This window comes from Hemicordylus capensis, chromosome 2, assembly GCF_027244095.1.
Source record: "Hemicordylus capensis ecotype Gifberg chromosome 2, rHemCap1.1.pri, whole genome shotgun sequence".
Lineage (NCBI taxonomy): Eukaryota > Metazoa > Chordata > Lepidosauria > Squamata > Cordylidae > Hemicordylus > Hemicordylus capensis.
The window spans coordinates 248,229,731-248,256,145 of record NC_069658.1 but is presented as its reverse complement, the minus strand read 5'-3'; the positions used below and the strand labels follow the sequence as shown (position 1 = coordinate 248,256,145).

The 26,415-nt window shown below is 45.3% G+C and overlaps 1 protein-coding gene across 6 annotated transcripts in view; it reads right to left on the bottom strand.

Annotated features, from left to right (window-relative positions):
* Positions 1-21,856, bottom strand: part of LOC128341835 (zinc finger and SCAN domain-containing protein 12-like) — a 28,902-nt gene extending 7,046 nt beyond the window's left edge. For 3 of the 6 annotated variants that reach the window (XM_053288417.1, XM_053288418.1, XM_053288413.1), the window contains exons 1-3: positions 7,328-7,370; positions 5,162-5,199; positions 1,626-2,606 (exon numbers count right to left, since the gene is read on the bottom strand). In XM_053288417.1, coding sequence (XP_053144392.1) covers positions 1,626-2,357 — 732 coding nt within the window. In that variant the 5' untranslated portion in view covers positions 2,358-2,606; positions 5,162-5,199; positions 7,328-7,370. Of the gene's footprint in view, positions 1-1,625; positions 2,607-5,161; positions 5,200-7,327; positions 7,371-10,626; positions 10,666-21,830 lie in introns of those variants that run through there. The other 3 variants (XM_053288415.1, XM_053288416.1, XM_053288414.1) reach the window with 3 other exon arrangements.
* Positions 21,857-26,415: the final 4,559 nt, after the last annotated feature.

Below are 26,415 nucleotides of genomic sequence, written 5' to 3'. Positions count from 1 at the left end.
GGATCCCTTAAGCATACCTTTAACATTATAAAATACAACCTACCTAGGAGAAAAGAAAGGGAAGAAGAAGAAAAACACCTTCTTCTAAGGATATATATCTTTTGTCTTCAAAGGATAAACAATTCATTAAAATTCGACCAAATAGCTGAAAATTCCACTTCTTTACCTTTCCGTCTGGAAAAATATCAGTTCAAATCATTTCATAAATATTCCGTCGGGGAAAATATCAGTTCAAATCATATGTTCAAGAAGGAACATATGCCAATTACCCAAAGTTGCAGTTCAGGAATAAATTTGTCCTTCCAGTGCTATATTCTAATCCTGTTGGCAACACCTACAGAGAATCCAAAATTCTTGGTGTAATGCTAGATTCCATATGCTGGGGATGTACCCCAACAAAACATGAATGTCTTTAACAGGCAATGATTGCTGCAATGTCATGTTAACAACCTTATGGGTTTCAAGCCAAATGGCACAATAACTGGACAGGACCAAACCATGTGCATAAGTGTAGCCTTATGCAGATTATACCTCCAACATTAAAAATTCTGCAGCCATCCCTTATTAAACATTATCTGAGATGTCCAATAAACACAGAATAAAGGTTTTGGCTGTATTAGCCTCATTTTGAGATCCAAAGAGGCATATTTCACTGTTTTCAAAGCAACCCAACATTGATTTAATAAGATAGAGTATTCAAGATAATTGTTCCAAAGATCTTGGATATAATCAATATCAATTTTATCAGTGTCTTTCAGCTTCTGCTAGAGCAAGATTACAGGCTTAGGTGCATCCAATAGATGTTCCAGGTCTAATAACAGAAATAGAGTTTCAAAAGCTGCAATCACATCAGGATCAAAAAGCCACGATAGTAAATGTTTAAGCTGAATAAACTGCTGGCTAACATTTCAAGGTACCGCAAATCAAACTTGGCTCTCAAAGTTTAAAAAGATTTTTAAAAGAGCCTGAGAAGAGATCAGTTGCTCTAGTGTAAACACATTGTGGGAGGCCCAATTCAGATTTTGTTTAATAGATGCTGTATATTAAAAATGTATAGCGGTAAGATGACTAATATAATTAAGGTAATTAATGTCTTCTGTCTACCTGGCTGTACTGACTTTTGCAACTTGTTCTGGGGTACAAGAATGAATGAATGAGGCTTCTTTAAACAACTGAAGCCTTTAAAAATGATTCATTCAAGCTATAGGACAATAATATACTCCGACTGTATTGCCTGACACTTTGCTGTAAAATTCCAGTCTGGATGGGGGAGCAGAGAATATTATAGGGGAGCACCCACTACCTATAATAATAATAATAATAATAATAATAATAATTATTATTATTATTATTATTATTATTATACATTTATATCCCGCTCTTCCTCCAAGGAGCCCAGAGCAGTGTACTACATACTTGAGTTTCTCTTTCACAACAGCCCTGTGAAGTAGGTTAGGCTGAGAGAGAAGTGACTGGCCCAGAGTCACCCAGCTAGTCTCATGGCTGAACGGGGATTTGAACTCGGGTCCCCCCGGTCCTAGTCCAGTCCAGTACTCTAACCACTACACCACGCTGGCTCTCTAGAGTTATCCCTGAATGCTTGGAATTAAATATTAAATCCATACCTGCCATTTCACTGCCTCAGCTACTCTCTGACTCCTCAGGAAATCCTCTGCCAGGGCCACAGCTTGGGAACAGCTGTCTGGCCCACCTGCTCTGATCCAGCTCTGGAGTTCCACTGGCAGGCAGGCCAGGAACTGCTCCAGGATCAGCAGCTCCAGGATCTGCTCCTTCGTGTGCTTCTCTGGCTTCAGCCACTGGCAGCAAAGCTCCTGCAGTTGGCTGCAAACCCTCCGTGGGTCTTCCACCTCCTGGCAGCAAAACTGCCTGAAGTGCTGGCGCTGTGTCTCCCTTCTCATGGCATCCCCTCTCAAGATGGCAGCCTTCACTTTCCCATAGTCTTCTTTCTCTCTGGCTTCTAGGAGGCCGAAGGCCTCTACTGCCTCTCCGCTAAGGGCTGGCAGGAGTCGTGCCACCCACTCTCCTCTAGGCCACCGACAGGCTTTGGCAACTTGCTCAAAAGAGGCCAGAAAGGCCTTGGTATCTTCCCATGGTGTGGTCTCCAACAGTTGGGGGTCCCGCCATGTTGAGTGCTGAGCCTGCAGTGTCTTCAGGAATTCCTGCCATTGGGCTTCCCAGAGCTCTTGCATCCCTTTGCAGGATTCCGGTTTGCCCTCTTGTGATGCTTTCCATCCTGGTCCCTCTGTCATATATTCAGGCTGAGCTGCACTTGCAGCTTTTCTTGCTTCCCCCAGTCCCTCTTCTAGTTCTAGAACTGCAGATATTTGCTCCTTCATTACTTTATCTTCTGGCTTAACTGCTGCAAATGTAGCTGCGAGCAATTATCTTCTGGGATGGGAGGACGATTCTAGGCAAAAAGCTTTGCTCTCAAAATTCTGATTCTGCCAAAATACAGAGGAGGAAATGGCCAAACTTCTGCCTTGATGTGCCTCCTCTGCGTGAGGATTACCCAGGCCAATGAGATTTCCTTGATGACAAAAGAGCTGTAATTGCCCTCACTCCAAGACCATCCCCTGGAGGTATTCCTAATTGATAAGGAAGGGAAGCTATTTCTAAGCCAAACAAGGCACACACAGAAAATGAAATGTGTGGGAAAAGGAGGAAGAGAGCTTGACACTGAATGAACCACTTTGACAAAAACATATTTTTACTTTCCAAAGGTTAGGAAAAATGGAAACTAACCATGCCAGCACAACAGCAGAGAATGCCAGGAACACCCGCTGATAGCACCCCTTGGACCTGGAGAAAAACTTCTGCCATTGAGGACCCATGCCCAGAGGCTGCAATTGGCAGAAGAAGACTGACATGGCTCTGCTGGCCACACACAAGGTGAGGCTGGGATCTGACCCACCCTTAGACATTCCTCTCATTGAACTCTTTTAACCGGACTCTACCCAAACCCATAGGAACGTGTACAGCGGTATTTTTGCTCTGTTATTGCAATTGCACCTTCTTTTGTGCACGTTCGTGTTTTATCGGGAAATTTTATTCACTGCTGCACTGCTTTTGTAAATCATATGCTAAACATTCTCTAATAAGAGTCAATAAACTCACACATGAAGAGGCAGTTTGTATAAATCATTCAATGGATCACTTTGTGCGGCTAAGAGGCTTGCGTTTTGGAACAGGAACTTCTTACTTCAGATTCCACCACAGGCATGAGGTAATGCTTCAGGTAAACTGCTTTTACCTTCCAAAAGCATTGAGTACCCGACTGCTGTTGGACTACAACTCCATCACTCCAAGCTACAAGGGCCAAAAGGATGGGAGTTGTAATCCAACAACATCTGGGGACTCAAGTTTGAGACCCCCAGAGGTAGGGAAAATACAGCCTGAAAGGAGGATTATATTTGAATACGTCTTCCTACCTCCTCTTGTAGAAGCAGGTCAAGCTATTTTTGTTCAGGGCCTGTCTCTCAACAACCCTTTGCCAGAGGCTTCAACCTTTAGGGGAACAGCTTGGAAAGGAATTCTTTCACCTCTTTTGGTTAGGAACATAGGAAGCTGCCTTGTCAGACCATTGGTCCATTTAGCTCAGTATTGTCTACACTGACGGGCAGCGGCTTCTCCAAGGTTGCAGGCAGGAATCTCTCTCAGCCCTGTCTTGGAGATGCGGGGGTTGGGGTGGGGGCTTGGAACCTTCTGTATGCAAGCAGGCGGATGCTCTTCCCAGAGCGGCCCCCCCTAAGGGGAATATCTTGCAGTGCTCTGGTGGTTTAGTCTCTCCAGAGGAGACAGAGTATGCATTAATGTGTCCCTGGTGTGGCATAAATGATGGTGGGTACGGAAGGAAGAAGCCATCTAATGGTGCAGCGGGGAAATGACTTGACGACTAAGCCAGATGTTGCCAGTTTGAATCCTTGCTAATATGTTTCCCACCCATATTGGGCAGCTGCGATATAGGAAGATGCTGAAAGGCATCATCTCATACTGCGTGGGAGATGGCAATGGTAAACCCCTCCTGTATTCTACCAAAGACAACCACAGGGCTCTGCGGGTGCCAGGAGTCGACACCGACTCGATGGCACACTTTACCTTTACGGAAGGGAGCAAGGGAGATGAAAGACTTATGAAAAGAGTCCTGTCTTAAAGATATCTAAAGAGTATACAAAATGTACATACCATTTGGTATGTACATATCCTTGTCATGTGTTCAAAGCATTTAGTGTACATTAATGTAGCAATCACTACTGTTATGTTTCCCATCAAAATATATTAAATTCATTACACCTTTACCACCTAAACACTTGGTCTCCAGGTGCCTACAAACAGCGGCAGAATTAAAAGCAAGCCTTTTTACTTGTCTGAGTCAGAAGGTGACTAGCTTGAATACAGTACACAGCTGTCGCCTTTCATGTCTATGGTACTCAGTGTCACACAAACTTTACACATGAGTAATCCTAAATACATAAATACTACACCACACCTACAACAGTTCTGTAAGGCAGACAATGTTATTTTCACCATGTCGCAGGGATCAGGACTGCTCAGATGCAATAATCCTAAGCACAATTACTTTCGGATCTAGTCTCATTGAGCCCTGTGGAACGTGAGTCTCAGAGTATGGTCTAAAGCAGGTCTGTTCAACTTTGCCCCCCCCCCAGCTGTTTTTGGACTACAACTCCCATAATCTCCAGTCACAGTGGCCAATAGCCAGGGATTATGGGAGTTGTAGGCCAACATAAGCAAGAGGCTGAAGTTGAGCAGCCCTGGTCTAAAGGCACAAGATACAGCAGCTACTTTGCTGAAGCTAAGCAGGTCTTCATGTGGTCAGTGCCTGGACAGGAGACCTATGTATGCCACCTTTGGAGGGCATTTGCTGTTACCCTGGCTCATCTATAGCCCTTGCTCTGCTAAAATAACTTGATCTGTAAGTAACCAGGGTGGGCTTTTAGGGCTTGCTCCCCTAATATTCCCCACCCCAATTTTTCACAAACAAATAATTTCTAAATCTGAATGTTACTTGTATTTAGGACTGATGGGGGCCAGATGAGCTGCCCCCCATTTTTTGCAGCCCCCCAAAAAACCTTGAGGTTAGCTACGAGTCTGAAAAGAACTGACCCACTAGGGCATCACATACCTTGATCAGCTGCGACTTGGGACGATGGATTCTACTGCCTACAAAGGATGAAAAGGAGATTTTAGAAAAGGAACCAGTCCATTGTCATGAGTGATCAAATGCAAAGAAAGACAGAGCCCCTCTCCTTGTGTATAGTTGTGAAGAGGGCATTTTGGCAGCAGTTTGTGATGCTGAAGAGAGGGGAGGAAATGTTCCAGAATTCCCTTTTCAGTATGCTGTCACAGGTTCAGGTTCATTTGCACCCTGTCACAATGCAAGAAGATAATCAGATAGTCTCTTTGTGCTCTTTATTCATAGCTGATCCCTTTCATAGCAAACACTCTAGCATGACTTAAAGCTCTATGTGGACTCCGGGTGACCACAGAGCCCTGTGGTTGTCTACACCAACTCAAAGGCACACTTTACATTAGGCCCAATGTAAATAACCCACCCACCCCCACTCCGCAAATGGTCAGTAGGAAGAATCTGGTAGCAGATGATAGTTGCCAGCTGAGGGTGGGGGGGTGGGCTTCTTCTCCATTGGCTGCAGATGTAAGATCAGCCCCTGGCTGTCCTCTTTTCTTCTCTGCCAAACAGTTACAAAGGTCTGGGGCAGCAGTGGGGAGAGATGGCAAGGGTTCTCACTCCAGCCCAGGTGTCCTGGATGCTGCAGGAGGTCTGTTGTAAATAAAATTTGCACTTCTGTGTGCCATTTTCATTGGCATGAATGAAGGGCCTATCAGATGCAAAAAGCAGCCAAATGGCTAATACCAGTACTGTCAATGGTAGTACCGAAGAGAGAATTTTGGCTGGTACAGCTTTTCTCATCTCTGCATAACAGGCTGCATCTGTCAAAATCCCCTCAAGAGTTTTAAAGGTGTGAGAGCATTGATCTTCCACTATTATTATATTTATTTATTTATTTATTTTATTATTAAAACTTTTATACCGCCCTTCCAAAAGGCTCAGGGCGGTTTACATTAAAACACCATTAAAATAAAAATTATAAAACAAAACAATTAACAATTAAAAACATCATAAAACAACAATTAAATATTCAGAACTATTTGAAAACAAGTTTTAAAAAGCTGAAAAAGCCTGGTTGAAGAGGTGTGTTTTCAGGTGTTTTCTGAAAATTGTGAGAGATGGGGAGGATCGTCTCTCAGCAGGGAGCGCATTCCACAATCTCGGGGCAGATTTATACGCCACTTTTCAACAAAAGTGTTCTCAAAGTGGTTTGCACAGAAAAAAATAAATCTAATTATCCCTTCATACATGAAAAATACAGAAACACTTAGCAACTCAATGAATCCATACCCAGCAAATTGATCTCCCCATCATTTATATCTATCTATCTATGTATGGCATACCTGTTGCTAATCTTGTGTGGCAGCTCTCGCGAGAGTTCGAGAGCAAGCTGCCAGCGGGGGGGAGGAAAGTGCTGGCAGACAGGTGGGTAAGGCAGGAAACAAAACTGTGCGCAAGGGGGTGGGGGGGGAGAAAACTGTGGTGGTGGGTGGGGGAATCTAGAGGCACAGATGCTCTGAGCCCAGCCCAGCTAGTTTTTAATTAATTTAGTCACGACCCCAAGATCTCTCTCCTGGTCAGTCACCAACAGCTCAGATCCCATCAGCGTATATGTGAAGTTGGTGGGTTTTGCCCCAATATGCATCACTTCTTTACACCTGCTTGCATTGAACTGCATTTGCCATTTTGTCACCCACTCCTCCAGTTTGGAGAGAACTTTTTGGAGTTCCTCACAATCCGTTGTGGATTTTACTACCCTAAATAGTATAATGTCATCTGCAAATCTGGCTCTTTGGTCACCCCAACTTCTAGATAGTTTACAAACAAATTAAAGAGCACCGGTCCCAGTGCAGATCCCTGGGGGACTCCACCCTACTTACCTCCATTGTGAAAACTCTCCATTTATTCCCACTCTCTTATAACGGCACTCTGTCAGGTAATCTGGACCTAAGCCATTCAGGGCTTTAAAGGTAATAACCAGAACTTCATATTTTGCCCAGAGATATAACAGCAGCCTGTGCAACTGTTTAAGAACAGGCATAATGTGGTCTCTCTGGGATACCCCAGAGACCAATCTGGCTGCTGCATTTGGAACTAACTGAAGTTTCCAAACTACATACAGAGGCAGCCCTACATAGAGCACATTTTTGGTAGTCCAACCTGGAGGTTGTGCGCCACTGTTTCCAGGTCATTCTCCTCAAGGAATGGGCAGAGTTGTTGAATCAATCACAGCTGGTAAAAAGCATTCCTGGCCACAGCCTCAACTTGAGGCACCAGGGTGAGACCCGGGTCCAAGAGCACTCCCAAGCGATGAGCTTTGTCATTTCTGGGGAAGTGTAACCTTGACCAGAACAGGAAGTTCTACCAGGTCTTGCAGATTACAACCCCCAATTAGCACCTCCATCATGCTTGGATTCAGCTTCAGTTTGTTATCCCTCATGATCCAGCTCATTACTGCCTATAGGCAGGCATTTAAAGGGCTAATGCCATTTCCTGATATTGATGACAAGGAGAAACAGATTTGGGTGTCATCAGCATATTGATAACACCCAGCACCAAATCCCCTGATGACCTCACCCAGCAGTTTCATGTAGATGTTAAAAAGCATTGGTGGCAGAATGGAGCCCTGAGGGACTCCATAGTCTTCAGTCAGCTTCCTTGCAGATTTGTCCCAGGATAGTGCCTGAAGGTTTTTTTCCCCCTTTGATGCCAAGGCACTGTTCCTGTAATGCCCATTGAAACAGTCAGGAAGATCCCACTCAGAACAGAAAACAAAACACTGAGGGTTTCACTGGTATGGACAAGAGACATTTTTCTCTTTGAAATCTTATTCCCTTTTGAGTACTATAATTCAAATGTCTGATTTTGGCAGGAGGCCATGTGTGCACTGGTCCCACACGCAGGTTATTGGAGGGAGCACTGTCACAAGATAAGCACCATGACATCACGGGTGTCACGCCCTCGACCTCCAACAGCAAGGAGGAAGGGGGAGCTGTCAACTTTCCTGCCGATTCAGGAGTGTCTGAGGGGCAGAGCCCGGCTGTCAGCATTCATGAAACGGCTGTGGTAGATCCAACTAATGATTTAGAGCAGGCACGGCAACCTGAGTCAGCAGAAGGCGTGAGGGACCAATTGGAACTATGCAATGAAACACTGACACCACAACAACACAGCCGCACTAAACGCAGAACGCAATTAGAATCTATTAGAAGAAGCAAACGCCTCTTGCTGAAGGCTGATAAGCCATGAATTATTGCCAGCTGGGAGCTATCGGCTTCCACTATAAATCCTGTCACCAGCCGTCTACTCCTTGCTGAAAAACAACATACGTCATTCAGTCGACAGCGCTCAGCCAAGCCGTGAACTTCCCTGGTATTTGGCCAGACCTTGACAACGGGCTTGCAACACTCTATTCTAACTGCATAGGCTCAGGGAGCGCCTCGCAGTTCTCAGAGGCCATTGAGCAGGACAGTCAGACTCAGCGGCCACTCCTGCTCTGCCCGCCGATGCCTCATTCCCCACCCCCAGCTGCACAGAATATCAATGGAACCAGAATATTAATGGTTGAGCCTCACAGCAGTGGCAAAAAAGGGGGGGCTCGTGGTGGCAACAGGAGCCCCCCCTTGGGCCTTTGGAGGCCCCCTCAGGCCTTTGGAGGCCATGGGCCAGGGCCTCAAGGTCTAGGGGTAAGAGTGTCTCTGGATTCCTGTTTGCCCTCTCGTGATGCTCTCCATCCTGGTTGCTCTGTCATAGATTCAGGCTGAACTATGCTTGTAGCTTTTCCTGCTCCTTCTGGTCCCTCTTCTAGTTTTGGACCATCAGATTTTGACCCCTTTATCACTTTCTTTTCTGGCTTAACTGCCACCAGTGCAACAGCTAGAAATTACTCTTTCTGGGTGGATGATTCCAGCCAAAAAGCTTTACTCAGAAAGCAGGGTTAACACTACACTTCTTACTTGAGGTTATCAACTCAAACTATTGTGAGGTTTAAATCAAGGTGAACCTAAGCTGGTTCCCTCACTCTCGAAATATGATAAATAAATAACATGGACAGCAGGGTGGCATTGCTTAAAAGTGGCCGTGTGGGGAGCCTCTTCTTCACTCTCTAAGAAGATGTATGTCAGGGGCGTAGCTAGGGGAGAGGGGGCTCGTGTTCACCCATCTCCCTGGAGATCCCTCTGAATGAGGGAGATAAGAAAATAGGGAGGGGTGGAGCTGGATGGCTCTCAGGAGCTGGGGGGCCAGGTTCTATGAAGCCATCCGCTCAATTATAGCTACACCCCAGACGTATGTCATGGAAACCTGGATGGCCTCGGTCATACCACACTCAGTGGGACTGATAGAGACCTGCCCCTCAGAGCTTGGATATGCCCATCTTGAAGTCCACATTAACTTTTCTCTCCTAGGCAGACAGATGCAAGCATGCAGACCAAGGCAGGCGCTTCGTGGTGAAATGGCAGAAGTGGAAGCAGGCAATCGCTCAGCAGTGGGAAGTGAGTCACACAGTGGATGGGATGAGAAGGCAAGGTCCTTACAAAAGTAGACGGACTTGCACGAAAGCGGGAGGCGGGTTTGCACTGATCTCCACGGCTTGAAGCAGGTGGACACTGGCAGAGGCTGGTGGATGTTGTGAGTGGAAGCCGGTGGATGTACACATTCGGAAGTCGGCAGATGTCTGTTCAAGCTAGAGAATGTTTGTGAATGATCACTGATGGAAGTTAGCCTGTGGAAGCCCACCTGCACAAGCCAGTAGATATTTGTGGATTGAAGCTGGGGAGTGGATAGAGAGAGAACATGCAGTGGTGGCTGGTGACTCCTTGGATTGGGTGGGCGCCAGGCAGGTGGGCAGAGCCAACGTGGGTGTTGCAGGAGTGGAGCAAAAAAAACCACCACCACAATAACGCTAACTGCTGTGGGCATATAGGAAGTAAAAGGTAAAGTTGTGCAATCGGGTCGGTGTCGACTCCTGGCGACCACAGAGCCATGTGGTTTTCTTTGATAGATTACAGGAGGGGATTACCATTGCCTCCTCCCTATATCATAACTCTGGGGTGGGGGATGTGGCTTGGCAGGGCCCCAGAGTGCATAACTAGGGAGGCAGGTATAAAAAGTGTCTAAGCTACCCCTTCTGTTTTATAAATAAAACTGTCCAAATGATGATAGGAAATATCTGCAGACTGCAACTATGGGAAGATTAGATTCCCAATTTGTGGAATAATGGTTTTTAAATCATGGCACATCTGGCAGGAAATTAGTAACTATTGCAAGTTCATGATGATAAAAGTGCAAATAAAGCATGCATTTAGCAGGGGTGGCCCTTTCATGTGGTAGGGCAAAGTGATCGCTTCAGGTACAGACCTGAGGAGAGGGGCAGGGGGCTACCTACACGTTTTGTGTCGATTAGTTCCTCAGAAGTGCCCAAACGTACACAATCTGACAATTATATAAACTTAACTCACATAATCTGAGGCTCAATAAACGAAATAAATAGTCTCTCAGCAAGCTCTGCTCTCAGCACACTGTCCAGGAGTGAACAAAATGGCGATTGCCGCTCTCTTCCTTCAGAAGACTAGAACAAGGACTGCCCCCGGCCATACTGATTGCTAGGCAGAGGCAGAGGAAGCTGTCAGTCAGGATGACGTCTTCCTGGTAGGGCTATTTGAATTCAGCCCATCTTTTGACAACAAAGGCAAGCCCTGGGATTGGCTCCTGCCTTATGAACACTGTTATGTGAAACTGTTTCGCGGGCTCTTATAGGTGTTTAAGGAATTTTACTACCAGCGCCCACTATATGTCAACACTGCAGGCTTGCAAGCTACAGGCAGGAAAGTGCAGGGCTGCAGTGACTGAGTCAGTCAGACCTGAAATGCTGGCAGAGGACAGAATGGCTGACTATTATTATTGTTTTTGGACCACTTTTATTAGTTTCTTTGGACATTTTGGCCTTTTGGGGGGGTGGGCATTGCCCACCCTGCCCTAAGTGAAGAGCCTCCACTGAGAACATGTAGTGGATGGAAGTCAGTTGTTCCCCCATGCGAGGCCCTGGTGTGCAAACGTGTGCGTGCTTGGAAGGTTTTGAAAGTGGTTGAGGAGAATCCTGCTGTATGGGTGTATGAGACAGATGCAAGGATAAGTGGTGAATGTGAAGCCAAGCAGTGTATGTGAGTAGTTGGGAACTGAAAAGCATGTGAATAGAGAATTTTCTTATTTGCAAATTCTCCTTCTACTTGTTTGCCCTTTAGTTTTGGGCCATATACAAATGTGTTAACAACCACAACAACCACAACAACCACAACAACCACAACAACCACAACAACCACAACAACCACAACAACCACAACAACCACAACAACCACAACAACCACAACAACCACAACAACCACAACAACCACAACAACCACAACAACCACAACAACCACCCAGTGAGGCACTACCTTGGCGTGGTTGTGGGGCTTGTGTGCTCTGATGAAGGTGAGAGCTATGCCAGAGGTCCAACCATACTGGACAGGTCTCACCAGAGGAGCCAGACAAAGAGTGCCTCTCCCATCAACAATATGGTGAGACGTAACTTAAATAAATCTATACCGGATCGGTCGTCGCCCGGGTCAACAAGGACCGTGCCAGGTGCTATAGTCCCTGGACATCTGGTGGCAAGTGGGCAACAGGACTCAGGATCTTCAGTTGAGCAACCAGGGCTGGAGACAGCAAGGTTACTGGAAGAAACGTAGCTTAACCAAAAAAAAATAAAAATACAAAAAATGCCAACAAGGAAATAATGATCTGCTATTACAAGTCTAGTCCAACTAGAAGAGGTTATTTAAAAAGAATGTACCAAATTTGGAAAGAGAAGCATCCAGACACAGAAATAACAGAACAAAGGCTAGCAGACCAGAGAAGATTCATAATAAGAAATAAAGTATTCACAGGAGTTGAGCTGGAAGAACTGCAAAGAGCAACACAGGCTCAAGATATGGAAGAAGAATTATCACCAATTGAAGAAGTTGCTCAGGCACAGGTGGAGGAGGTGTTGGAAATCGAGGATGCCACTGTTGCTGAACTGTTTCAAAATCAAAACCAGGCAACCTCCCCTTTGCCATCACCTCAAAAACCTGAATGCCGTTTAACAGAAAAGCAACAAGAACTAAAGCAAAAAATAACGGAGTACATGAACCAAACAACCACCAGGCTTCGACTTCCAGCTCTAAAAACAGTTGCCAAAAAATAACTTGCTCAGGCATTAAAAGATGTCAATGCTGCACTTGCAGAAATAACCACCAATAATTTGCAAGAAACCAACCAACTAATGTACAGTGCAGCAACACCACCACCACAAGAGCTGGGATACAAGATCAGTGGACCTGTAAAAAAAAAGAAAAAAAGAAAGCAGTACATCACCTAAATGGAAGATTATATTAGAAAATAAAATCTCCAGGATTAGGTCGGATGCTAGTAAATTGAAAGATATGAAAGACAAGAAGCTGAAGAATGAAAACACCAAACAGTATCTGATCCAAAATTACACAACACAGGCAGAATCTCCAATTCCAGTCGAATCAGAGATGTTTCTACCAAAGCATAGAAGGAGAAACTGCAAGAAACTTAGAAACACCAAATAAAGTAGAGACAGTGCAATTCTGGGGGAAATTATGGGACAATCCAATAGATTATAATAAAAAAGCAGGCTGGATGAAAGAGGTCAAAAAATGTAACCAACAAATGCAAGATCTAATAATAACACCAGAATTAATAAGTGAAAGAGCAAAGAAAATTAAAAATTGGACTGCACCAGGCGACAATGAACTGCATGGTTTTTGGCTTAAACACCTAACAAGCCTTCATAGACAACTATCAAAACAGTTCAATTACATTATGCAAGGAGGTGATTTTGAACAATGGCTAACAACTGGGAAAACTCATCTCATTATGAAAGACCCAGCAAAAGGTGCAGTTCCAAGTAATTATAGACCGATAACCTGCCTGCCAACCATGTTCAAATTATTAACTGGAGTAATAGCAGATGAAGTGATGCAACACTTATTAACTAACAGCTTCCAGTTGAACAGAAAGGAAATTGCCCGAACACCAGAGGCACAAAAGACCAGCTGCTGATTGACAAAATGATTTTAGAAAACTGCAGGAGAAGAAAAACATATCTAAGTGTTGCATGGATTGACTACAAGAAAGCCTTCGATTCATTGCCTCACACATGGATACTAAAATGTTTAGAAACAACTGGTGTCAGCAAAAACATTCAGATATTTATTAAACAAGCAATGAGCATGTGGAGTACCCAGTTAACAATCAATGGAGAGACACTTGGATAGGTTAGCATTAGAAGAGGCATTTTCCAAGGGGACTCACTATCCCCTCTGTTGTTTGTAATCGACATGACCCCACTTTCACAAATACTAAACAAAACAGGCCTCGGATACCAAACATCTAAAACATCCAGTAAAATCAACCATCTGCTGTACATGGACAATGTGAAGTTGTATGGAAAGTCCCAGTCAGAAATCGAATCACTGCTAAACACTGTCCGTATATTCAGTAGCGATATAGCAATGGAGTTTGGACTAGACAAGTGTGCTGCATTAATCATGAACAGAGGAAAAACAACAAACACAGAAGGAATAGAACTGCCCAATGGAAGCAACATCAAGAACCTGGAAGAGAAAGAACATTACAAATTCTTGGGCATTCTCCAGGCTGATAACATCGCACACACCGAAGTTAAAAGAAAAATTGGAAGTGAATACATCAGGAGAGTTAGAAAAATCCTCAAGTCCAAACTCAATGGCGGGAACACCATACAAGCCATAAACACCTGGCCTATACCTGTTATCAGATACACTGCAGGAATAATAGACTGGACCCAGGCAGAGCTAGAGACGCTAGATCGTGAGACCAGGAAAATCATGACCATCAATCATGCTCTGCACCCCCGCAGTGATGTCGATAGGCTATACCTCCCTCGCAGCTCAGGTGGAAGAGGAATGCTGCAAGTCCATCAAACAGTAGAGGAGGAGAAAAGAGGCCTTGAAGAATATATCAAGGACAGTGAAGAACATGCACTTCAAATGGTCAATAGCAAGAAACTATTCAACACCAATGAAACAAAGCAGGCCTACAGGAACGAACAAGTCAAGAACCGAGCAGAAAAATGGAAAAATAAGCCACTGCATGGTCAATATTTGCACAATATAAGTGGAAAATCAGACATCACCAAGACCTGGCAATGGCTTAAGAATGATTGCTTGAAGAAAGAAACAGAGGGTTTAATACTGGCTGCACAAGAACAGGCACGAAGAACAAATGCAATAAGAGCAAAAGTCAAAAAATCCACAACAAACAGCAAGTGCCGCCTTTGTAAAGAAGCAGATGAAACCGTGGACCACCTGATCAGCTGTTGTAAGAAGATCGCACAGACTGACTACAACAAAGGCATGACAAGGTAGCAGGGATGATACACTGGAACATCTGCAAAAAATACAAGCTACCTGTAGCCAAAAATTGATGGGACCATCAAATTGAAAAAGTTGAAGAAGATGAAGATGCAAAAATATTATGGGACTTCCAACTACAAACAGACAAACATCTGCCACACAATACACCAGATATAACTGTAGTCGAGAAGAAAGAAAAACAAGTCAAAATAATCGACATAGCAATACCAGGGGATAGCAGAATAGAAGAAAAAGAAATAGAAAAAATCACCAAATACAAAGATCTACAAATTGAAATGGAAAGGCTGTGGCAGAAAAAGGACAAAATAATCCCAGTGGTCATTGGCGCCCTGGGTGCAGTTCCAAAAGACCTTGAAGAGCACCTCAACACCATAGGGGCCACAGAAATCACCATCAGCCAACTACAAAAAGCAACTTTACTGGGAACAGCCTATATTCTGCGACGATATCTATAACAATTGACAATAAAATTCTGGCATCCCAGGTCCTTGGGAAGGACTCGATGTCTGGATAAAACAAACCAGTCAATAACACCTGTCTAACTGTGTAAACAAGAAATAATAATAATAAATTACTAGTGATCCCCAATCACAAACCCAATGGAGCAGTAGTAGTGCACTTGTCAAAAAGTAAATACACTGCAGAACTCCCATTCAGAGAGCTTGATCAAACCTGGCTGGAGTGCAGAGAAGAGCAGCGGAAGCAGAAAGTTCCCTCATTGTCACTCAAGAGGGCAAAGAGGATGGCTTGGGTGCACACCAGACCAGGCACAGGAAGCACGCGGAGGAGGTGGCATCACTCAGAGACAAGGAGGAGGCAGCAGCTGCGATAGTAGGAAACATGGCAGGCACACTGTGCTGCCCATGTTATTTATTTATCTATCATATTTTTACACCGCCTTATATGTATATCTCTAGGCAGTGTTTAAAATTTAAAATATTTAAAAGTCATAAATTAAAATAGATGACAATAAAAGTAATAAAATTATTAACACAAGTTTTAAAAATTATTAAGATTAATTCTAATTAAAAGCCTGAGAGAACAGGAAGGTCTTGAGGTTCTTCCTGAAAAACAGAGAAGCAGGTGCTCTTTGGAGGTGCTCTACATACCCCTGCTAACTTGGCAAAGAGGCACCTTTTAACCTGGTGAATCTCTTTATTTAGCAGGGGTATGTAGCAGTAACTGGCCCTATCCACCCCCAGCACAGAAACTCTCCAGTGACTGTTCCTGGTGTCATGTTTCTTTTAGATTGTGAGCCCTTTGGGGACGGGGATCCATCTTATTTATTATTTCTCTGTGTAATCCGCCCTGAGCCATTTTTGGAAAGGCGGTATAGAAATTGAATAAATAATAATAATTTATTATTATTTATTTAACTGTTTTAATAGTTGTTTATGAAGGCTTGTTAGGTGTTTAAGTCAAAAGCCATGCAGTTCATCGTCGCCTGGCGCAGTCCAATTTTTAATTTTCTTTGCTCTTTCACTTATTAATTCTGGTGTTATTATTAGATCTTGCATTTGTTGGTTACATTTTTTGACCTCTTTCATCCAGCCTGCTTTTTTATTATAATCTATTGGATTGTCCCATAATTTCCCCCAGAATTGCACTGTTTCTTCTTTATTTGGGGTTTCTACGTTTCTTGCAGTTTCTCCTTCTATGCTTTGGTAGAAACATCTCTGATTCGACTGGAATTGGAGATTCTGCCTGTGTTGTGTAGTTCTGGCTTCATATCTGCTAATCTTCTTTGACACTGCTGTTATTTGCTGCTTTATTATTTCCAGGACTTCTCTAATTTTCCTTGAATCTAGGTGGTATTTTTGGTGTTTTCATTCTTCAGCTTCTTGTCTTTCATATCTTTCAATTTACTAGCATCTGATCTAAGCCTGGAGATTTTATTTTCTAATCTAATCTTCCATTTAGGTGATGTACTGCTTTCTTTTTTGACAGGTCCACTGATCTTATATCTGAGCTCTTGTGTTGTTATTGTTGCTGCATTGTACATTAGTTGGTTTGTTTCTTGCAAATTATTGGTTATTTCTGCAAGTGCAGCATTGACATTTTAATGCCTGAGCAAGTTATTTTTTGGCAACTGTTTTTAGAGCTGGAAGTCGAACCCTGGTGGTTGTTTGGTTCATGTGCTCAGTTATTTTTTGCTTTAGTTCTTGTTGCTTTTCTGTTAAACGGCATTCGGGTTTTTTAGGTGAAAGCAAAGGGGAGATTGCCTGGTTTTGATTTTGAAACAGTTCAGCAACAGTGGCATCCTCGATTTCCAACACCTCCTCCACCTGTGCCTGAGCAACTTCTTCAATTGGTGATGATAATTCTTCCATATCTTGAGCCTGTGTTGCTCTTTGCAGTTCTTCCAGCTCAACTCCTGTGAATACTTTATTTCTTATTATGAATCTTCTCTGGTCTGCAAGCCTTTGTTCTGTTATTTCTGTGTCTGGATGCTTCTCTTTCCAAATTTGGTACATTCTTTTTAAATAACCTCTTCTAGTTGGACTAGACTTGTAATAGCAGATCATTATTTCCTTGTTGGCATTTTTCGTATTTTTTTTCGGTTAAGCTACGTTTCTTCCAGTAACTTTGCTGTCTCCAGCCCTGGTTGCTCAACTTAAGATCCTGAGTCCTGCTACCCACCAGATGTCCAGGGACTATAGCATCTGGTGCGGTCCTTGTTGACCCGGGCAACGACCGATCCGGTATAGATTTATTAAAGTTACGTCTCACCATATTGTTGATGGGAGAGGCACTCCTTGTCTGGCTCCTCTGGTGAGACCTGTCCAGTATGGTTGGACCTCTGGCATAGCTCTCACCTTCCTCAGAGCACACAAGCCCCACAACCACACCAAGGTAGTGCCTCACTGGGGGTTGTTGTTGTTATTATTATTATTATTATTTCAGCAGGGCACTTATTCCAAAGCCCTGGGGCAGCCACAGAGAAAGCCTGGTCCCAGGTTGCCAACGCCAATGGCAACCGTAACCAGACCTCTCTAGAAGATTGTAACAGGCTGCAGGGATTATAACAAAGGAGATACTCTCTCAAATAAGACATTAAGGGCTTTATAGGTAATAACCAGCACTTTGTATTTCACACAGAAACATATTGGCAGCCAGCGCAGTTCTTTTAGAATCAGTGTTATGTGGTGCCTTTGTGTTGTCCCAGAGACTAATCTGGCTGCCACATTCTCTACCAATTGTAGTTTCCAGACTATGTACAAAGGCAGCCCCACATAGAGTGCATTATAGTTGTCAAGTCTGGAGATTACCAGCATATGTACCACTGTTTTAAGGTCATTCACCTCTAGAAATGAACATAGCTAATGTATCAAATGAAGCTGATAAAAAGCGTTCCTGGCCACTGCCTCAACCTGAGAAACCAGGGAAAGCTGTGTGTCCAGGAGCACTCCCAAGCTACGTACCTGATCTTTCAGTGGGGGTGTAACCCAGTCTAGAACAGGCAGATCTAAACCATCTCTAAGGTCCTGCGCCCCCCCCCCCACCAGTCAGTATCTCTATCTTATTTGGATTTAACTTCAGTTTGTTATCCCTCATCCAGCCCATTACTGCCTCCAGGCAGGCATTTAGGGAAGATATGCCATTTCCTGATGAGGTCAACATGGAGAAGTAAATCTGGGTGTCATCAGCATATTGACAACACCCAGCACCAAACCTCCTGATGATCTCTCCCAGCAGTTTCATGTAGATGTTAAAGCACATTGGAGACAGTATGGAGCCTTGTGGGACTCCACACATCAGTTCTCACTTAGCGGAACAACAGTCTCCAAGTGACACCATCTGGAATATGCCATAGAGGTAGGAGCGGAACCACTGTAAAACTGTGTCACTCAATTCCACCTCCCTCAGGCAGTCCAGAAGGATACCATGGTCAATGGTATCAAAAGCCACAGAAAGATCCAAAAGGACCAGCAGAGTCACACTGTCAATAGCCAGTTGGAGATCATCCATCAGCCAACCAAGGCAGTCTCAATCCCAGAGCCACACACAAGCCAGTTTGAAATGGGTCTAGATAATCTGCATAATCCCAAACTGCCTGGAGCTGAGAGCCACCACCCGCTCAATCACCTTGCCCAACCATGGAAGATTAGAAACACATCTGTAATTATCTAACTCTGAGGGATCCAGCGTAGCTTTCTTCAAAAATGGTCTAATAATAGCCTCCTTAAGGCAAGGAGGCATCCTGCCCTCCCTCAGAGAAGAATTTATAATATTAACCAGACCCTTTCTGATAATATGATTATCAGATGCAATAAGCCAAGTTGGGCAAGGGTCAAGAGAACAGGTTGTAGGATGCACAGTCTGAAGCAGTTTGTCCACTTTCTCAGGAGTCACAAACTGAAAATGATCCAATCTAATCCGATAAGAGGAGTTGCTAGACACGTCCACAGTAGACTCTGCAGTATGTGGAATCCAGCTCAGCACGAATCTGAGAGATTTGATCTGCAAAAAAGTCTTTAAAGATGTCACAGCAAGTGACCAATGGTTCCAAGTTTAAATTCAAGGGGGAGTGAGTACATACTAGCCCCCTCACAACCCTAGACAACTCAGCTGTACGTGAATTTGTGGAAGCAATGCATGCAGAAGAGAACTGCTTCTTTGCCGCCTGCACTGCCAGAGCATAGGTCTTCAAATGTGCTCTGTGTTTTGCCCGATCATACTCACACCAAGTCTTCCTCCACTTGTGTGCTAATAGTCTACCTTGCCACTTCAGCTCCTGTTACTCATCTGAGCACCACGGGGCTGTCTTTAAAGCAAATCGGAGAGGACACTTAGGAGCTATTGTGTCGACAGCTCTAGTGGGTTCATTATTCCATTTTTGTACCAGAGCATCGACAGAATCGTTAGCAGAGCCAACCCTAAACCCTTCCAAGGCTTCTTGGAATCCTATTGGATCCAATAATCTCCTTGGGCAAACTAATCTAATACGTCCACCCCTGCAGAGGTGGGTCATGGCTGTAAGTTCTACTTTAACCAGATGGTGATCCGTCCATGACAATGGGAAAATGACAGGAGTCTCCACCCATGGAACACCTCCCTGATTGGCGCAAAAGACCAGATTGAGCATATGATGAGCATCATGTGTTGGACCAGAGACCAACTGGGATAGACCCACAGTTGTCATGGTTGCTATGAACTCTTGAGCCTCCCCCGACAACCCAGTCCCAAAATGAACATTAAAGTCCCTAACCACCAACAACCTGGGCGACTCCAATGCCAACTCAGCAACCAGGTCTGTCAGCTCAATTAGGGACTCCACTGGGCAGCGGGGCGATTGGTACACCAGCAGAAGTCCCAGTCTATCCCTGGTCCCAAGGCTTAGGTACACACTTTCAGTATAGGCCAAATCCCTGCCAGGGATCCTGGCAAGGGAGATGGTAATCTTATAGACCACAGCCACCCCACCTCCCTGACCACACCTGCTCTACCATGGAGCAACCCTCTGAGCAATGGCGAATAAAGGCAGAGGCAGCAGACGCGTCTGACTATGGTGGCAAAATTTGAGGAGCAGCAACTTTTGCCACTCCTCAAATTTTGCTGTGCCTCTGGGCTGCGGTGAGTGAGGGGAAACCCCTCCCCTTGATCAATAAAATTTACTGCTGCCACGGCACAGTGTCAGTGGCTCGTGGCTGACTGCAAGGAGGGTGGATTGGGGCATGGAGGAAAGACTACCCCCCCCTTTTAAAAAACTTTTTACATTAAAGTGCCACCCTTCCAAGATTTCTCCATGGTGGTGGCAGCAGCGGCCTCTTCCCTCCAGTGAAACCCACCTCTTGCTTGCCAGGGGGCAGCCGTCACCTGGCTCATTCACCGCTCGGTGAGGACTCTTCCTCATTTCAGGCAGCTGTTTGCTACCGTGATCACCTATTTTGCTTTCTCTCCCTCCAGCAAGGGAGAGAATGCTAAAGAAACACTGGTCAGGCAACCAACAGCTACCAAAATGAGGAAGAAGCGCTGGCTCATGTTCTTGGGAGCTTGGGCCCATGTGATGCAAAGGGGCTGGGCTCCCGAGAGCCCGAGTCTAGCACTTCCTCCTCATTTTGGCCGCCATTGGGGGTAGTCTTCCCTCCTCACTTCAATCCACCCTCCTTGCAGTCAGCCACGAGCCACTGACATTGCGCCACAGCAGTGGCAAGTTTTATAGACAGAAGGGAGAGGTTCCCTCACCCCCAGCAGCAAAAAAACCTCTTTGCCTATGGGCGGCAAAGAGGTTAATCCAGCCCTGCCTGTGAGAAAAGATGGGACCAAACTGGACCACTAGCCTCTCCCAACCAGGTCTCTGTCAGGGGCGTAGCTATAATTGAGTGAAAGGGTTCAGAGAACACAGGCCCCCAGCTCTTGAGGGCCCTCCAGCTCTACCACTCCCTATTTTCTTCATTGTCTCCCTCACTCTGGGGGGCCACCAGAGAGAGGGATGAACACGGGCCCTCTCTCCCCTAGCTAGGCCCCTGGTCTCTGTAATACATACCAGGTCAGCTCCTTCATCCACAATCAAGTCATGGACTGCCTCAGATTTATTTTGAACCGACCTGGCATTACAGAGTACTAAGGTGAGGTTCTGTGGGTGGGTGGCATTGCTCTCCTGAATCAAAGAGGTGGTAGTCCTGCTGGAAGGGGAAAACAGCAATTAGGTTTCTGAATCCCCTTCAACTATAATGGCCTGCTGGCCTTCCAACACCATATCTTCATCAATTCCCCACCACCACTGGTATAGCAGCCTCAGGGTCATCCCCCATCTCTGTTCATCCCAAAACACATACCTGTACCAGGCCTAACTAAATACTTATTAACTAAATAACAATGAAGTGTGCAGGAGTCTTCCTTCCAGCCATTCAAGTTAATGGGTCAGCCCCATCCCTCAGTCCCACCCCTGAAGGCCACTGCCAAAGGCCAGCCCCCTTTGGCAGCCAGTTTCAGGGGGCCTGCACCAGCAACTGTGCCTCCGGCTGCAGCCCACTCTAATAAAGGCCAACAGATCAAAAGCCCAATGGGTGTGTCTCACCCCCACCCACCCCAACTGAGCAGTTTGACCAGGTGTAGATGATCAAACACACAATTAGACTGAGCTCAAGATAAACAGGTTGCAAAGAGGAAGGGGGAAACACAGAAAAGCCTCAGCTAGACCCTTTTCCCACTCAGAAGGAAAGTGGCACAAAACAGCCAGATGCAAAACTCCTTACCCCACCACAGTTGTCTTCCAGTTACCTTCAGGTCTGTCTCTGGCTGCAGCCCAGTCTAATAAAGGCCGACAGATCAAAAGCCCAATGGGTGTGTCTCTCACTCCCCACCAATCGAGCAGTTTGGCCAGGTGTAGATGATCAAACACACAATCAGAGTGTTCAGGAAAGCTTTCTATTGACACGGTTTGGACTGAGGGCAGGTAGGCAGGCACAGAGGCAGCAAGCAGGTGTGTGTGCACAGCACTCTGCCTCAGCCTGCCCTGCCCACCTGTCAAACAGCTGATTATTGGGTGGGGGGGAGAGGCAGCATTCTGGTGTGCAAGGGTGTGTTGGAGGGATACCAGGCCAACCGGTGGATGTTTTATTTTTAATTAATTAATTAATTAATTAATTAATTACATTTTATATCCCACTCTTCTTCCAAAGAGCCCAGAGCGGTGTACTACATGCTTAAGTTTCTCCTCACAACCACCTACTGCGAAGTAGGTTAGGCTGAGAGATAAGTGACTGGCCCAGAGTCACCCAGCAAGGATCATGGCTGAATGGGGATTTGAACTCGGGTCTCCCCAGTCCTAGTCCAAGGTGGTTCAGTTTGTGAACAGAAGCCTGTAGAACTTGGCAGCAGAGGTCGGTGGATGATGTCAGCTAGCAGAAGCCTGTGGGTGGCCTGGGTGCTGCTGGCGGATGGAAGCAGATGAGAACCACGTTCAGGTTTCTCTTTTTGTGGGTTTCTGAAGCTGACCCACTTTTCTTGATGATGACAACCCCAGAAAGGTGACCCAAAAAACTACATGACTGGCCAAAGAAGGGATAGTTCCCTGATTGCCTAAGAACATGTTGTGTGGAGGCCGTGAGCTTGAGACAGCCTCTCAGCCCTGCAGACTTGGATGGAAATGGGAGTTCTTATTCTGTTATTATAGCAGCCCCACAAAAAATAACTTTTAAAGCCTCGAATCATAAATAAATGTGTTTGTCTATCACAAGGCTCTCTCTCTCTCTCTCTCTCTGTATACATGCATCTGTCCTCAGTCAAACCAGCCAGTGCAGTCCATCCACTAGGCAGACCTAGGCAGTTGCCCAGGACGCCAGTTATTGGAGGGGTGTGTGTGTGCTACATGCCTCCCTTTCCCTTTCTAGGCAACCACAGACATTTTTACTTGCTAGGAGTACCCATTCACTCTCTTTCCTGGAGGGAGTGTGGGGTGGCACAGAGTGGGGAGAAGGAGTAAGCAAGCAAAGCTAGCCTTGCCTTGCATTCCTTGACTCCCTCCCCCATCCTGAGCTCTCTCCTGTCCTGGCAAATGAGCAGGCAAATGAGCATAGCTCAGGTTAAAGCCAGGGGTGGGTGGGTGAGGGAGTCCAAGTTCACCTAATGTGCCAAAAACCCCAGGGCCAGCCCTGAAACCAGCATAACATCCCCGCCCCCGTGGCAGTTCCTGGTGTCACTTTTGTGCTTTTCTTTTTAAACTGTGAGCCCCTTTGGAACAGGAACCATCTCCAGGCCCTCTTGTGGCACACAGTGTGGGGATCACCCCTGCTAACTGGGCAAGGGGGCATCTTTCAAAGTGAGCTTTTTCTTCCGTTTGGCAGAGGGTGAGTGACTGTCCCTATTCAGCCCAGCTTGCTGTCTATTCCAGTGGCTGTTGCTGGTGTCTTGTTTGTGTTTCCTTTTAAACTGTAAACCCTTTTGAGACAGGGAACCAGCTTCTCTTTCCTTTTCCTATATACACTGTTTTGAGATTTTTTTTAATTTTAAAAAAATCAAAATATTTTTACACAGCAGCATAGTAATAATAATTAATAGTGTTGGAAGTGAAAATGCTATGCAAGTTCCTCTCCTGCCATTTCACTTCTGTGCTGCCTGCTTCCAGTCAATTCTGTAAAGATCCAGCAAACAACCTTTCCCCTATTTACCCTTTTTAGAGGTGACTGTATATAGAGCTAAGTAGGAATCTGCCCTAGGGAGATCAGCCTGTATTTTTATTTAGGGTAGCATGGGAGGGGAGATGGATACCCTGGTCCTAGGAAAACTAATTTATGTGAAGTAAAAATGGCGCAGCAGGAAATGACTTGCTCAGCAAGCCAGAGGTTGCTGGTTCAAATCCTCACTGGTATGTTTCCCAGACTATGGGAATAGCCTCTTTTTCCTTCCTATATTTCATATGCGATGGTTTGAAATTTCAAGCAGCATCTGGCAAGCATCTGTTGAGGAACTACTATAGTGCAGGATATCAGCAAAAGGAGAGTGGTTTATGAACCTGCAGGTCCCAACTTCAGGTCCTGCTGCCATTCCAACTGATGGCTTTTAAATGGCTAAAAGAATGGCTTATGAAACTGGAGGTCCTGAGCTCAAATCCTACCTTTCCCAATTTTTGACTGGGTATCACTGTATCAGACTGGTATATCTGCCCTTGACAGACCCTCACAACCATGGTGCGGTGGTGGTGGTAGGAATTCTGACAGGTACAGTTCTGTGATGGACTGGCCATTACTTACAGGCCTTATCAGAAATGTTTACTGGGGTAAAGGTAAAGTGTGCCGTCGAGTCGGTGTTGACTCCTGGCACCCACAGAGCCCTGTGGTTTTCTTTGGTAGAATACAGGAGGGGTTTACCATTGCCTCCTCCCATGCAGTAGGAGATGATGCCTTTCAGCACTTTCCTGTATCACTGCTGCCCGATAGAGGAGTTTCCCATAGTCTGAGAAACATACCAGCGGGGATTCGAACTGGCAACCTCATCCTTGCTAGGCAAGTCATTTCCCACTGTGCCATGTAGAATCATGGAAATGGCAGAGGGCTCTTCAACAGTTTCGACTTCAAAGCTGCCTTGATTCCTGTCTCTCCCTTCTAGCATGTAGTGTGATGGTGGGTACAGGGTGGCATACCAGTGAGGTAGTTACAGAGCCAGCACACAGATAGTCTGCACAATACGCCTTTCCCAAATCATTTCAGTGAAAGGATTGGCCAGGCTGATCCTGGCCTACGCCCTACATAGCTGAACATTGTAGTGCTATTTAAAACTCCCCAGAAAATATGGCTGAGGAGTTACCCCTATTAAAATCCATAGAATTTGTCAAACAAAGGGTATTCACACATGCAGCCTAACCCTGGCTCCTGGTGCTGCACCCACGCCAAGCCCCACTTTCAAACTTAACGTTTAGCCAAGGTTAAGAGAACATGTGGTTCACTTAATCTGGGCTTGCAATAGTCTGGGTGATCATCCCCAGGTTAAATGGCTTTCCCCCTGTCTCACTGCCACTTCTGGCAATGAACTGGGGTGGGGGAGCAGCCACACTTGTGCCCCAGGGCATTGAGGGAAGTCCTCCTGCTCCTAGCATCTCCCTTCGCAGTACCACTGCCCGTGTTGGTGCGTGGTGCAATGGAAGGGAGGAGGGCATCTGGAGGAAGGCAGACAAGCTCCTGCCTTCCCCACAGCCTGCCCACCCGCCCTCTCAGGCGAGGTCTTGTGCATGACCTCATATTCTCTTGCTCTTCCAGACTCAGGTATCTTTATTGTTGTTTGGCATCTTACAATACCAGGAAGAGTACAGAAACAAATAAACGCAGGAAATGCATGCAAAGTGTAGGATCGGTAGCATGTGCCACACTCAACCTTCTGTCCTTTTACATCCATTTTTACCCCTGCAGATAAATAGGTGCTGTGTGCCCAATGGTTGAAGGATGGACATTCAATCTGTAAAGTGAAAGGCATCCAAGCACTAGTGATTACTCCAAGTTTGTAGCCTTGCATATGTTCGATACAGAGTAGGCCTGTTCACACAGTCATTTGAATCTAGGTTTAATGTGGGCCATAAGCCACCTTGGCGTGAGTTCAGAAAAGTCTAGTGTACTGCAAATGTGGCTCAGTACAACAGAGCCCGCTACAGAAGACGGATTGTTACAAATGGCGCAAATCAGTTGTACAGCTGTACAACAGAGTTTTAAAAAGACAGAGTTTTAAAAAGACGTACAGAGTTTTAAAAGGACAGGCTTATCAAAGAAATTGGTAGCAGAAGCAGGAGAACGGGATTTCCATTGTCCCATCCCATGTCAGGTACACATTCTGATTCCTGTCAATATGATGTATGAACACTGATCAGAACACTGATATGTGTTCTAATCTTTGTCAGCATTTGAACTGGGTTATTCCCCCACCCCCACCCACCCCTGTTGGCAAGGTAAAGAAGAGGAATTCTTAGCAATTTGGTCGAACTTTAATGAACTGTTTATGCTTTGAAATACAAGTCAAATATCCTTGAAGAAGGTGGGTTTAAAAAACAAACTTTCCCCCCTCCTGCACGGTTGTATCCTATTATGTTAAGTTGTGTTAATGGTTTTTCCCCTTCCCCCCACCCTTTTCTTTTCTTTTCAGTTATATTTACATGTATCATTATCAACTTTGATTATGTCTATATATTGTAACCTTATTGAGGGAATGAGGGAAATATGCACTTCTAAGTCCTTCTTTCTTAACCCTTTCTTCTGTAGCCTCTTCCACAGTACCTGGTTCATACAGCTGCATCTTGTCCTTGTAGTTTGTCATGGCCCGAGGGTTGTCTTTTGGTGTCAGTGTCTTCACAGATAC